General features: G+C 44.6%; 1 protein-coding gene across 1 annotated transcript; it reads left to right on the forward strand.

Annotated features, from left to right (window-relative positions):
* The first annotated feature begins 1,520 nt into the window (after positions 1 to 1,520).
* On the forward strand, positions 1,521 to 6,149 carry LOC137798590 (uncharacterized). The gene is made up of 3 exons (XM_068595456.1): positions 1,521 to 1,907; positions 2,137 to 5,989; positions 6,145 to 6,149. Exons 2-3 carry the CDS (start codon positions 2,971 to 2,973, stop codon positions 6,147 to 6,149), a joined length of 3,024 nt encoding a protein of 1,007 aa, XP_068451557.1. The 5' UTR covers positions 1,521 to 1,907; positions 2,137 to 2,970.
* Positions 6,150 to 12,500: the final 6,351 nt, after the last annotated feature.

The following is a 12,500-nucleotide window of genomic DNA, read 5'->3' on the forward strand; positions in this document are numbered from 1 at the left end:
TCTCTGAATACTACTGTTGTTGAGTCACACAATGTCATTTTAGGACTTTTTCAGGCGGGAAGTTAGTTGTTTAAGCAGCAAATCTGTGGTCTGTTTGTCAAGAATCAGCCGATTTAACCTTTTCAATACGGATGAACACATGAACACCAGCTGTGGCCATCTATGGCTTAAGACGTGCAGCGCAAGAAGGACGTAAAGAACATGATACAGATGCTAAGCAGTTTATCATGAGGAACTTTTATGTGGATGATGGGCTGGCCTCATTTTCCACTGAGGATGAAGCCATCACTGTTCTGAAAAGAACAAGGGAGATGCTAGCTGAGTCAAGCATCATGCTGCATAAAATAGCATCCAACAGCACCAGTGTTATGGACGCTTTTCCATCTGAAGATCGTGCCAAATGTTTTAAGGATCTAGATCTGTCATCTGATCCTCTACCCCACCAACGCAGTTTAGGCCTCAGATGGGATCTGCAAACTGACAGCTTCTCCTTCTGCGTGTCTAATAATGGAAAGCCGTTCACCAAGAGAGGCGTCTTATCAACGGTCAACAGTCTCTACGATCCCTTGGGGTTCGTAGCACCAATCACGATTCAAGGGAAGGCAATTGTCAGAGACCTCTCGAAAGAAGAGTATGATTGGGACGCACAACTCCCAGCAGAGAAAGAAATCCGGTGGGATGCCTGGAAAGATTCTCTAATGGAACTTAAGCAGCTTCAGATTCAGAGGACCTACATTCCTGTTTCTCTGCTCGCTACATCACACAGACAAATTTGTGTTTTCTCAGATGCATCAACGATGGCTATATCAGCTGTAGCTTACCTCAGGGCAGTTGATGCAGAAGGACAAAGCCATGTGGGGTTCATCATGGGGAAATCCAAGCTGGCTCCACGACCTGCTCACACTATTCCTCGTTTGGAGCTGTGTGCAGCTGTCTTAGCAACAGAGATCGCAGACCTGATAATGGATGAAATTGATTTGGAGATCCAAACAGTCAAATTCTACACAGACAGCAAGATTGTACTGGACTACATTCACAATGCAACCAGGAACTTCTACGTCTATGTGGCCAACAGAGTAACAAGAATCAGGAAGTCCTCTCACCCATGCCAGTGGCACTACATCCGAACCAACCATAACCCTGCAGATCATGGATCTAGGTCTGTCCCTGCGGATCTTCTGAAAGACACCAATTGGTTTTCAGGTCCAGCTTTTCTGACCAGACCTGAAAAAGATGAAGTTCCACATCCAGAGATATTTGACCTTCTTCAGCCAGAGACTGATGTAGAGGTGCGCCCCCAAGTCTCAACCTATGCTACAAAAGCTACAAGTGGATTTCTCGGCTCCCAACGACTTGGAAGATTTTCCAGCTGGAGATCCCTTACTCGTGCAATAGCTAGGCTCGTCCAGAAAGCCAGAGCCTTCTCCAGAACGTCACTTCAATGTAGTCAGAAAAAGGATGTACTCCTTCAGGCAAGACTCATGTAGCCCGGTCTACAATTATCATCTAGTTATCAAAATGTAAATATTCCTAAAACATTTAGTTCAAAGTCCCTAAGCCTAGACCTACGTTTTGAGTCAGCTTAACAGTTTAAAGTTAGTTAATGCAAATTAAAGTAAATCGTTTTGCGTGATGCGTATATGATGCAGCCTAACTTGTTAGCAGAGTAATCTGTCAATCTTTGTTTTCTGTGTGTTCATTGGGTTATCCTGATATCAGCCAATCCAATGTGCGTCTCAGGTAGAGGGGCGGGACAGTAGATTTCGCGGCATTGTGTTATAGTGAACGGCAGAAGCTACAGACCACCGTTGAATGAACCTGATAGTCTTGTATGAGAGCATAATGTTCAGAACTTAATGGTTGACGACCAGTTACCCTTTGGTTTACATTTATGTGATCTACGCAAGGTAAATACAAGTTGTTTATTATTTTCTATACTTTGACAAACTGTTAAATTGTAAAACGATGTTGTGTTGCTAATCGCGATTAGCGATTAGCATTAGCGATTAGCATAATATGGTTTTCTTTGCTTTCACACTGTTAGCTCTGTATATAAAACCTGTTAAGATAAGCTGTGCTATAAAACGTCATGAATCAGCATATGGACTGGGTGTTTAGCTGATTTATGTGATTCAGGAGACGGACCTTGGTGACAGAGGAAGGATCGGGAAAGCTCTTGTTGGACCACAATCAAGAACAGTTTCCTGCGTGCGCTGTGTGGACTGTTTCTACTGTTTTTTCTTCTACGCTTTGAAGCCGACCATCACCCCGTTTTCCGCATCTTCCCCCCCCTAATACTCCTTGGATTTTGTGAGTACTAACAAAACCTGCACGTGCCTTCTTTTGTTTGTTTAAGCTTGTGTGGACAAGTGAAACGGCCATTACGTTTCAGGCCTCTACGCTCCCAAGCCACGACTCAGGCCTGCAACAGGGGTTTTGTTACGTTGAATGTGTGTGAATGTGTGTGTGTGAGAGGGTGGGTTTAAAAGTATATTGATGTTTACTGTTAATAAATGTATCACTGTGCATTAAGACAGTTGATGTATTTGTAAAGTGTGTTACCAGAACTGTTTATATCATAATTTCAAAACCAGATAAAGGAACAACATTAGAGGCACAGACCTTTATTTGTTGCTGTGTTAAATTCTATTGGAGGCACCGCCAGTAATTAAGTTTTCCATATTAGAAAAAGTAACGATTGTAGAAAACCAAATTATTAAATTTATAACACAGGTAATAGCGCCGTCATATTTAAAACTGTACCCAGGACCCCGCCCATAGTACTTTATACCACGAGCCGATTCAAATAGTATCATAGAGCTACATGGGACGGGTGCTACATAAATGGAGGCACCGCTGGGATTTTATTCATAAAGTTATTAGATAAAACAAGTAACCACCTCTTAAATAGTGAACCATTAATAACCAACCCATAACGTAAACCACTTGTAGATTTAACCCATTGAAAGTATGACAAGCCAAGCGAGAAGTCCATCAGCACTTGATTTAACTAACTGGTGCAGAGGAGAGGGAGTGGATGTAGAACATGCCCTATTAATGTATGGAGTGCCGGAAAACATTACAGTCGATGAGATAGAAGAAACAGCAGAAACAATCAAAGCCTTGGGCAAAGTTAGAGTAAGGGGCAAAATGTTTCACTCTCAACATCAATCACTAATGGTGTTGTGCGAGTGCCGCGAAGTGATAGACCCCACCAAAATTCCCCCAGAAGTGATGCCCATAATTGGTGGAAATGTATGGAACACAGTGCACGCTGTAGCAGACCAAGACGCTGGCAGCACTAAAGACTTCACAGAGAAGTTACTCACACTTCTTCAGCAAGAGGGAAAAACCATGGATGATATTCAGAGAGTATGCAGTCCCAATATACCAGGGAACAGCAGCCCTGAGTCTATTATTCGTGCTGTTGGCGATGTATGGTGCAGAACCAATAGAGCGCCAGACAGTACTTCTTATAGACGTCTGAGGACTTACTCTGGTGTCACTCCTACCCCAACAGGCGAAGAATGCCTAGACAGTTGGTTGGAGCAGGCTAAATTCATCGTAGATGAAAGTGAATGCTCTGTGAAGGAGAAACGTCGAAGAATACTGGAGAGTCTCAAAGGCCCTGCTTTGGAGATCATTCAGGCTGTGCGTATGACTGAACCTGATGCTAGCCCAATGGAGTATATCCATGCTATAGAGAGCATCTTTGGTAGATCAGAGTCAGGGGAAGATCTCTACTTTTCCTTCAGATCCCTCCGACAACAGCCGGGAGAGAGATTGTCTGAGTTCCTGCAAAGATTAGAAAGGTCTCTTATCAAAGTAGTGCAAGGAGGCGGTCTCCAGGTTAGCGCCGCTAACAAGGCCCGAATTGAGCAGCTTATTAGAGGTTCAACTTCTGACCTCATGTTACTTCAGTTAAAAGTTAGGGAGCGGAAAGACAATCCTCCTACCTTCCTGAATCTACTACAAGAGATACGTGAAGAAGAAGGCCACCAGTTTGCAAGACAAAGTCTAGGAGCACCTCTGCGTCGTCAGAATGTGCGCGCAGTACAGGCAGAGAAAGGATTTGAGCCCGAGTTGGCTTATCAGAGTGAGTTTAGAGCACAGATGGAAGAAATGAAAGCTAAAATGGGTGAGCGAACAAGAACTCAGCACCAGCTACCATCTGATTGTCCAATAAGTGGTCCAAAAGAAATGAAAAAACCAACTGAATCACACAATGAACTACAGTCACTCAAAAAACAAGTGAAAGCATTAGAAGATAAAATGAGTGTGATGGCAGTAAAATCCACTGTGGATTCCTCACGAGAGACTATGTCCCAGTTCAATCGATACAGAGCGGCATCAAGCCATAAACCTGTTCCGTTCAAAGTGCAGTCTCCAAAAGAGTCGGATGAATACTTCTGCTACCGATGTGGAGAAAATGGTCATATTGCTCCAAGGTGCACAGAACCGGAGAACCCACAGAAAGTCATCAAAAGGCTCATACGTGTGGTGCGAGGAGCACAAGATGGAACAAAAGAGAACCCAAAGAACACTTCAGAAGATCAGCGTGTTGGCAGGGTCCACAAGGTGGAAGTCCCTGATAAAGACCCCAGGCTGCCTGAGGGTCTAGTGGGTCCATCAATGACTCATCCCATCAAAGTTAATGAGTTGTCCTGCCAGGCTCTCATGGACAGTGGTTCTAATGTGACCATAATCTTCGAAAGCTGGTATAACGAACACTTGCTGGATGTCCCTATACAGCCCGTCTCTGGCTTAGGGCTTTGGGGCTTGTCCGACACTGATTATCCTTACAAAGGTTATGTAGTTGTGGAGATGGAGTTTCCAGAAAAAATGACAGGTGTGAAAGGGCCCATAGCAGTTTTAGCTTTGATCTGCCCCGAGCCAAAGAACTACAACCAAACCCCTGTGATTGTAGGTACCAACGCATCTCTGTTTCACAGACTGTGGGAACTGATGAAAGAAAGTGGTAATGAAAACATTGTTCATTCCATGAGAATACAACCATTTTATGCCCCCGTTCAAACTCAGCTCTGTAAGTCAGTGGCCATAGATGATGTTGTTGGACAAGTAAAATGGCAAGGACCTGGTCCACTCTCCATATCCCCAGGTGAAAAGTGTTATGCTATCTGCAAGGTAGACAGACCAACCCCTGTGTCCAAAGACATTGTGCTGATAGATGCACCCACTTCACAGTCACTCCCCGCTGGTGTGCTGGTTCAGCCAGGAGTACTCCCAAATGCTGATCTAGACACTAACTGTTTCACAGTGCTGGTTCATAATGAGTCCCAAAAGAAGACATCTATACCCATTGGAACTGTAATTGCAGAGATGTATGCTGTTGATACAATCACACCAGTCCAACCATCTAACTTACCCGCAGATGCTATAGACCCAGGTCTATTTGATTTTGGAGATTCCCCTATCCCTGAAAAGTGGAAGAATCGAATCCGCCAGAAGCTAGCTGAAAAGCAACATGTTTTCTCCCTACAAGAGTGGGATGTGGGTTTGGCCAAGGGGGTGGAGCACCCCATACGCCTGCATGACCCCAGACCATTTCGGGAAAGGTCACGCCGATTGGCCCCCGCCGACATTGACGATGTGCGCCGACACATACAGCAGCTGCTAGCAGCTGGGATCATCAAAGAGTCCCGCAGTCCCTACGCTTCACCGATTGTGGTTGTTCGTAAAAAGAACGGAAATATCAGAATCTGTATTGACTACAGAACCCTCAACAGACGCACCATACCAGACCAGTACACAATGCCTCGCATTGACGACGCTTTAGACTGTCTGTCAGGCAGCAAGTGGTTCTCGGTATTGGATCTGAGGAGTGGATACTATCAGATAGCTATGAAGGAGGAGGATAAAGAGAAGACAGCCTTCATTTGCCCCCTCGGATTCTATCAATTTGAACGTATGCCACAAGGAATAACTGGAGCGCCTGCAACTTTCCAGCGGTTGATGGAGAAAGCCGTTGGTGACATGCATCTCCTTCAAGTCCTTGTATACTTGGATGATATTATCGTGTTTGGCAAAACTCTCGAAGAGCATGAGCAGCGTCTTCTCAAGGTTCTGGATAGGCTAGAAGAAGTTGGTTTGAAGGTCTCAATTGACAAATGTCAATTTTGTCAGAATGAAGTCAAGTATGTGGGTCACATTGTTTCAGAGGCTGGAATTGCCACTGACCCTAAGAAGGTGGATGTAGTAAAAAACTGGAAGGAGCCCACCAACCTGAAGTCACTGAAGTCATTCCTCGGATTTTGCGGATATTATCGCAGGTTTATTGCAAACTACTCTGTTATTGTCCGTCCTCTCACCGAGCTCACAAAAGGCTATCCGCCAACTTGGCATGAGAAGAGAGATCCAACTAAGGTCTATTTCAAAGAGTCAGAGCCATTTGGAGAGCGTTGGAACCAGGCTTGTCGAGATGCTTTCAAGAAGATCATTGATTGCCTGATTCATGCCCCTGTGTTAACATTCGCGGACCCCACCAAACCCTACATTCTGCATGTAGACGCCAGCATGAGTGGTTTGGGCGCCGTCCTGAATCAGGAATACCCAGATGGTCTTAGGCCAGTGGCCTTTGCAAGCCGGAAACTTAGTATGTCTGAACAGCGTTACCCTGTCCATCAGTTGGAATTTCTGGCACTAAAGTGGTCGGTCGTGGACAAGTTCCATGATTACCTGTATGGAGCTAAGTTTACCGTGAGAACTGACAATAACCCATTAACGTATGTGCTTACATCAGCCAAGCTTAATGCCACTGGACATCGCTGGCTGGCCGCCCTATCCACTTACGATTTTGCCATCGAGTATCGTCCTGGGCGTCACAACATTGATGCTGACCTGTTGTCCCGGCAGTATGCCACCGCCGAAGCTAATGATTGGACAAGCATCCTACCATCAGGCATCAAAGCTGTTTGCAAGCAAGCCTGTGTCAGTGAAGAACTAGGTGCTCCTGTCAGACTAGTTGAGCAACTAGGAGCTCCAGCAACAGCTGTACCAGAAGCATATGCATTTCCTGTGAACTTAAGCATGAGCACCCTCGACCAACTGAGTCCAAAAGACATCGAGACAGCCCAAGACGTGGACCCAGTGATCGGAGCTGTGAAAAAAGCAATCGAAACTAATAAGGTACTGACTCATGCTAAAAGCCACCCTCCTGATACTGCATTGCTCATTCGTGAAAGCAGTAAACTTGAGTCAAAAGATGGAATCCTCTTCAGAGTAACAAAGAAACTGTCTGGAAAGAAAATTAGGCAGCTTGTCTTGCCTGAGAGATACCGGACTGTGGTATTAAGGTCCATGCATGACGAGTGTGGACACATGGGTGTGGACCGAACCACCGAACTGATTAAAGACCGATTTTATTGGCCCCGCATGACAACTGAGGTTGAGCAGTACATCCGAACCTGTGGAAGATGTATCTCCAGAAAGACATTCCCTCAACGTGCCTCACCTTTGAATCAGATAACAAGTCATGGTCCCTTGGACTTAGTCTGTATTGACTTCCTGCAGATAGAGCCTGATTCCAAAGGGGTCGCTAATGTGTTAGTAGTAACAGATCACTACACACGTTATGCTCAGGCATTTCCTACTAAGGATCAAAAAGCTCTCACTGTAGCAAAAGTACTCTGGGAGAAATTCTTTGTGCATTACGGTCTACCTGCAAGGATACACTCTGATCAGGGCAGAGATTTTGAGAGTCGGCTGATCAAAGAGCTTCTTACTATGCTGGGTATCCGTAAATCACGCACATCTCCATATCATCCGCAGGGTGATCCCCAACCAGAAAGATTCAATCGCACTCTCCTGGCGATGCTTGGTACCATGGATACTGTAAAGAAACAATGCTGGAGCCAGCATATCAGTCAGCTAGTACATGCGTATAACTGTACTAAAAATGATGCAACTGGATACTCTCCATATTGTCTGATGTTCGGCAGGGAAGCAAGGTTACCAGTTGACATCTGCTTCGGTACATCACCTGATGGAGAGAGTGAGTCCTCTTACCAGCAGTACGTTGCACGGATGAGGAAAGAGTTGCAGAGTGCCTACCGGATGGCCTCTGAAGCCGCAACAAAGAGTCACCTGAGAAATAAGGCATACTATGACCAACGTGTAAGAGATCTGCCATTAGCCGATGGTGACCGAATACTTCTTCGAAACGTTGGATTAACTGGAAAGCATAAACTGCAAGACCGATGGAAATCCACACCATATGTTGTGATGGAGAAGTTGCCGAACCTGCCAGTGTACAAGGTCAAACCAGAACATGGACCTGGTGTAGTCAAAACTCTACACAGAGACCATCTTTTGCCTATAGGTTATCTGGTTAGGATGTCCAACCCTCCTGATGATACAGGACCTGTTGATAGAAAACCTGTTACAAGATCACAGCGTACCCGACCAAGTCAAAGACCAACTACGTCAGTTGTGCCACCAGTGGAACGTGACACAGCTTCATCAGATTCAGACTTTGAAACTGCCCGTAACCCTCAAGCTTTTGATGTGGATGAAGTCCGGAGACACCTCTTAACATCCTATCAAGCTCCTGGGGAAACTGACAGCCGAGAAGAGGAGAGCTCCGAAGTCTCGGACGAACCACCAGCTATGGACACAGAATTCCCAGAAGACACTGCACCTTCTAGTCTGGAATCTGATGCAGGAGAGATTAGTGATGATACTGCTGAAGAACCAGATTTAGAAGGGGGAGCAAGCTCAGCCCCTACAAGCGATACAAGGAGTGAAAAAGCTTCTGTTATCCGAAAGTCCCAGAGAGAACTGAAACCAGTCATTCGTTTGACTTATGACAAACCTGGCAATCCGTCTCAGGAGCCTGTTACCATCATGCATCATGGGATGGTCATTCAGTTCAGTCTAAATTCACCAGAGGAAAACATCAAGGCACCCAGGAGAAAGTACAAACCATCCAGGATGATGTCAGATGATGAGAAAAGCAAGGACTCTTCAAAGAAAAAGAAAAAAAAAAACACCAACAAAAAAAGTTAAAGGTGTCAGATGAGGACATCTAGACGGTCAGAAGGGGGAGGGTGTAGCCCGGTCTACAATTATCATCTAGTTATCAAAATGTAAATATTCCTAAAACATTTAGTTCAAAGTCCCTAAGCCTAGACCTACGTTTTGAGTCAGCTTAACAGTTTAAAGTTAGTTAATGCAAATTAAAGTAAATCGTTTTGCGTGATGCGTATATGATGCAGCCTAACTTGTTAGCAGAGTAATCTGTCAATCTTTGTTTTCTGTGTGTTCATTGGGTTATCCTGATATCAGCCAATCCAATGTGCGTCTCAGGTAGAGGGGCGGGACAGTAGATTTCGCGGCATTGTGTTATAGTGAACGGCAGAAGCTACAGACCACCGTTGAATGAACCTGATAGTCTTGTATGAGAGCATAATGTTCAGAACTTAATGGTTGACGACCAGTTACCCTTTGGTTTACATTTATGTGATCTACGCAAGGTAAATACAAGTTGTTTATTATTTTCTATACTTTGACAAACTGTTAAATTGTAAAACGATGTTGTGTTGCTAATCGCGATTAGCGATTAGCATTAGCGATTAGCATAATATGGTTTTCTTTGCTTTCACACTGTTAGCTCTGTATATAAAACCTGTTAAGATAAGCTGTGCTATAAAACGTCATGAATCAGCATATGGACTGGGTGTTTAGCTGATTTATGTGATTCAGGAGACGGACCTTGGTGACAGAGGAAGGATCGGGAAAGCTCTTGTTGGACCACAATCAAGAACAGTTTCCTGCGTGCGCTGTGTGGACTGTTTCTACTGTTTTTTCTTCTACGCTTTGAAGCCGACCATCACCCCGTTTTCCGCATCTTCCCCCCCCTAATACTCCTTGGATTTTGTGAGTACTAACAAAACCTGCACGTGCCTTCTTTTGTTTGTTTAAGCTTGTGTGGACAAGTGAAACGGCCATTACGTTTCAGGCCTCTACGCTCCCAAGCCACGACTCAGGCCTGCAACAGGGGTTTTGTTACGTTGAATGTGTGTGAATGTGTGTGTGTGAGAGGGTGGGTTTAAAAGTATATTGATGTTTACTGTTAATAAATGTATCACTGTGCATTAAGACAGTTGATGTATTTGTAAAGTGTGTTACCAGAACTGTTTATATCATAATTTCAAAACCAGATAAAGGAACAACATTAGAGGCACAGACCTTTATTTGTTGCTGTGTTAAATTCTATTGGAGGCACCGCCAGTAATTAAGTTTTCCATATTAGAAAAAGTAACGATTGTAGAAAACCAAATTATTAAATTTATAACACAGGTAATAGCGCCGTCATATTTAAAACTGTACCCAGGACCCCGCCCATAGTACTTTATACCACGAGCCGATTCAAATAGTATCATAGAGCTACATGGGACGGGTGCTACACTCATAATTATGAAAAGTGTACAACAAGACTTCTTCAAAGAAGAAATCAAAAACATCTCAAAGGGGGGCGAAGTCTCAATGCGCAGTCCACTCATTCGTTTGGACCCCATTATTGATGACAGTGGTTTACTGAGAGTTGGAGGCCGAACATCATTGGCAGACATATCCTGGGAAGAAAGGCACCCGATCATCCTTCCCAGGAGCCATCATGTTTCTACCTTGCTGGTAAGACACTACCACAAACAAGTTGTTCATCAAGGTCGGCACTTCACTGAAGGAGCTATTCGAACAGCCGGACTGTGGATAACAGGAAGCAAGGGATTGGTGTCAAGTGTAGTACACAAATGTGTCACCTGCAAAAGAATGAGAGGAAAGGTCGAAGAACAAAAAATGTCTGAGTTACCTGAAGATAGACTTACCTTGGACCCCCCATTTACTCATGTTGGACTTGACGTTTTCGGACCATGGACCATCTCAGCGCGTAGGACCAGAGGTGGCCATGCAGAAGCCAAACGATGGGCAGTCATGTTCACCTGTCTGAGTACACGTGCGGTGCACATTGAGGTCATTGATAGTATGACAACTTCCAGTTTCATTAACGCCTTGAGGAGATTTACTGCTATCAGAGGTCCTGTGAGACTATTACGTTCGGATAGGGGAACAAACTTCATTGGAGCTTGTAAAGAACTGCAGATTAACTCAGAAGATCTAGAGTTGAAAGCTCACCTTGGAGATAAAGGCTGCACCTGGATATTTAATCCACCACACTCTTCTCACATGGGGGGTGTGTGGGAAAGGATGATCGGTGTTGCACGCCGCATTTTAGATGCCATGTTGTTGAAGGAGAACTGTCGCCTATCACATGAAGTACTTGCGACACTAATGGCTGAAGTCATGGCAATCATGAACTCGAGACCTCTAGTTCCAGTGACTTCTGATCCCGAGATGCCAGCGGTTTTCACGCCCGCAATGCTGCTTACTCAGAAGACTGACGCGTTATCGGCCCCGTCAGGGAAGATGGATCTCAAAGATCTCTACAAAAAGCAGTGGAGGCAAGTTCAATGTCTTGCTGAGACCTTCTGGAGACGCTGGAAGCAAGAATACTTGGTGACCCTTCAGTCTCGAAAGAAGTGGCAGTCAGAAAGACCAAATCTGCAAGTTGGAGATGTGGTACTCCTCAAAGACACTCAAGTTAAGAGAAATGATTGGCCGACGGGAGTTATTGTTGAAACCATTCCCAGCCGCGATGGTAGGGTTCGGAAAGTTAATGTCCGGATCATTAAAGAAGGCACCCCTAAGATGTATTCAAGACCCGTTTCAGAACTTGTGCTGCTCCTCAGTGAGGGGACTTAGAAGTGGGGAGTGTTCTGCCTCACATTCACACAGACGCCAAGTGGTGCAGAGTGTAATTGCATCTTTGTTTAGCCCTCCTCTCTTGCCGTAGTTTGTTCCGATTCAGCTGAGAAGACATGCTGCAGCTATTTGTCTCACTTATTGTCTGGTAGCCTTTAAAGACCTAAGTCTGTAAGTATGTCTGTATGTGCATGTAAATATATTTTCCGATATATTCTCTGTCTGTTTACCGTTTCAGTTGTGTTGTGTGGATGCTAATCGCGATGCTAACTGTGATGCTAACCGCGATGCTAATCGCAATTAGCATTTTTATATTGACATGTCCCTTCTGCATTAATATGTTGACAACGTTAAAGTTAGCTTAAACTCTAATTAGTCCAGGAAGTCTGGTGTTAATGAATACTTGGCTTTTCCAGCATATTGATTGTATGTTTATTCTGAGCTTGGTATTCTTCTGTGCGTTTATGACACATCTGTAAGCTAATGTCATGTTCTGTTTCTACAGTTTTACAAAAACAAAGATTCAAGTAAAAACCCTAAATGCCAGCCTGGATTTCTGGTTCTTTATTTCCTGGATCTACTGTTAGCTATCTGCTAAGCCAACCTACAGAAGCAAGGGCAGAATACATTGGTTCCCAACCCAAGTCCAGCCTGACGGTCTGCATCCCTACAGCTGTCAATTCCAACTGTCCTGTATATTTGTGGGGACATGAAAATGGCCT

The sequence above is a fragment of the Clinocottus analis genome, unplaced genomic scaffold (genome assembly GCF_023055335.1).
Source record: "Clinocottus analis isolate CAN_PGR_092001 unplaced genomic scaffold, fCliAna1.0.p SCAF_30, whole genome shotgun sequence".
NCBI classification, from domain to species: Eukaryota; Metazoa; Chordata; class Actinopteri; order Perciformes; family Cottidae; genus Clinocottus; species Clinocottus analis.

Bases quoted from the DNA above. Each gene is read 5' to 3' on its own strand.
- LOC137798590 (XM_068595456.1), top strand. From the start codon at position 2,971: ATGACAAGCCAAGCGAGAAGTCCATCAGCACTTGATTTAACTAACTGG.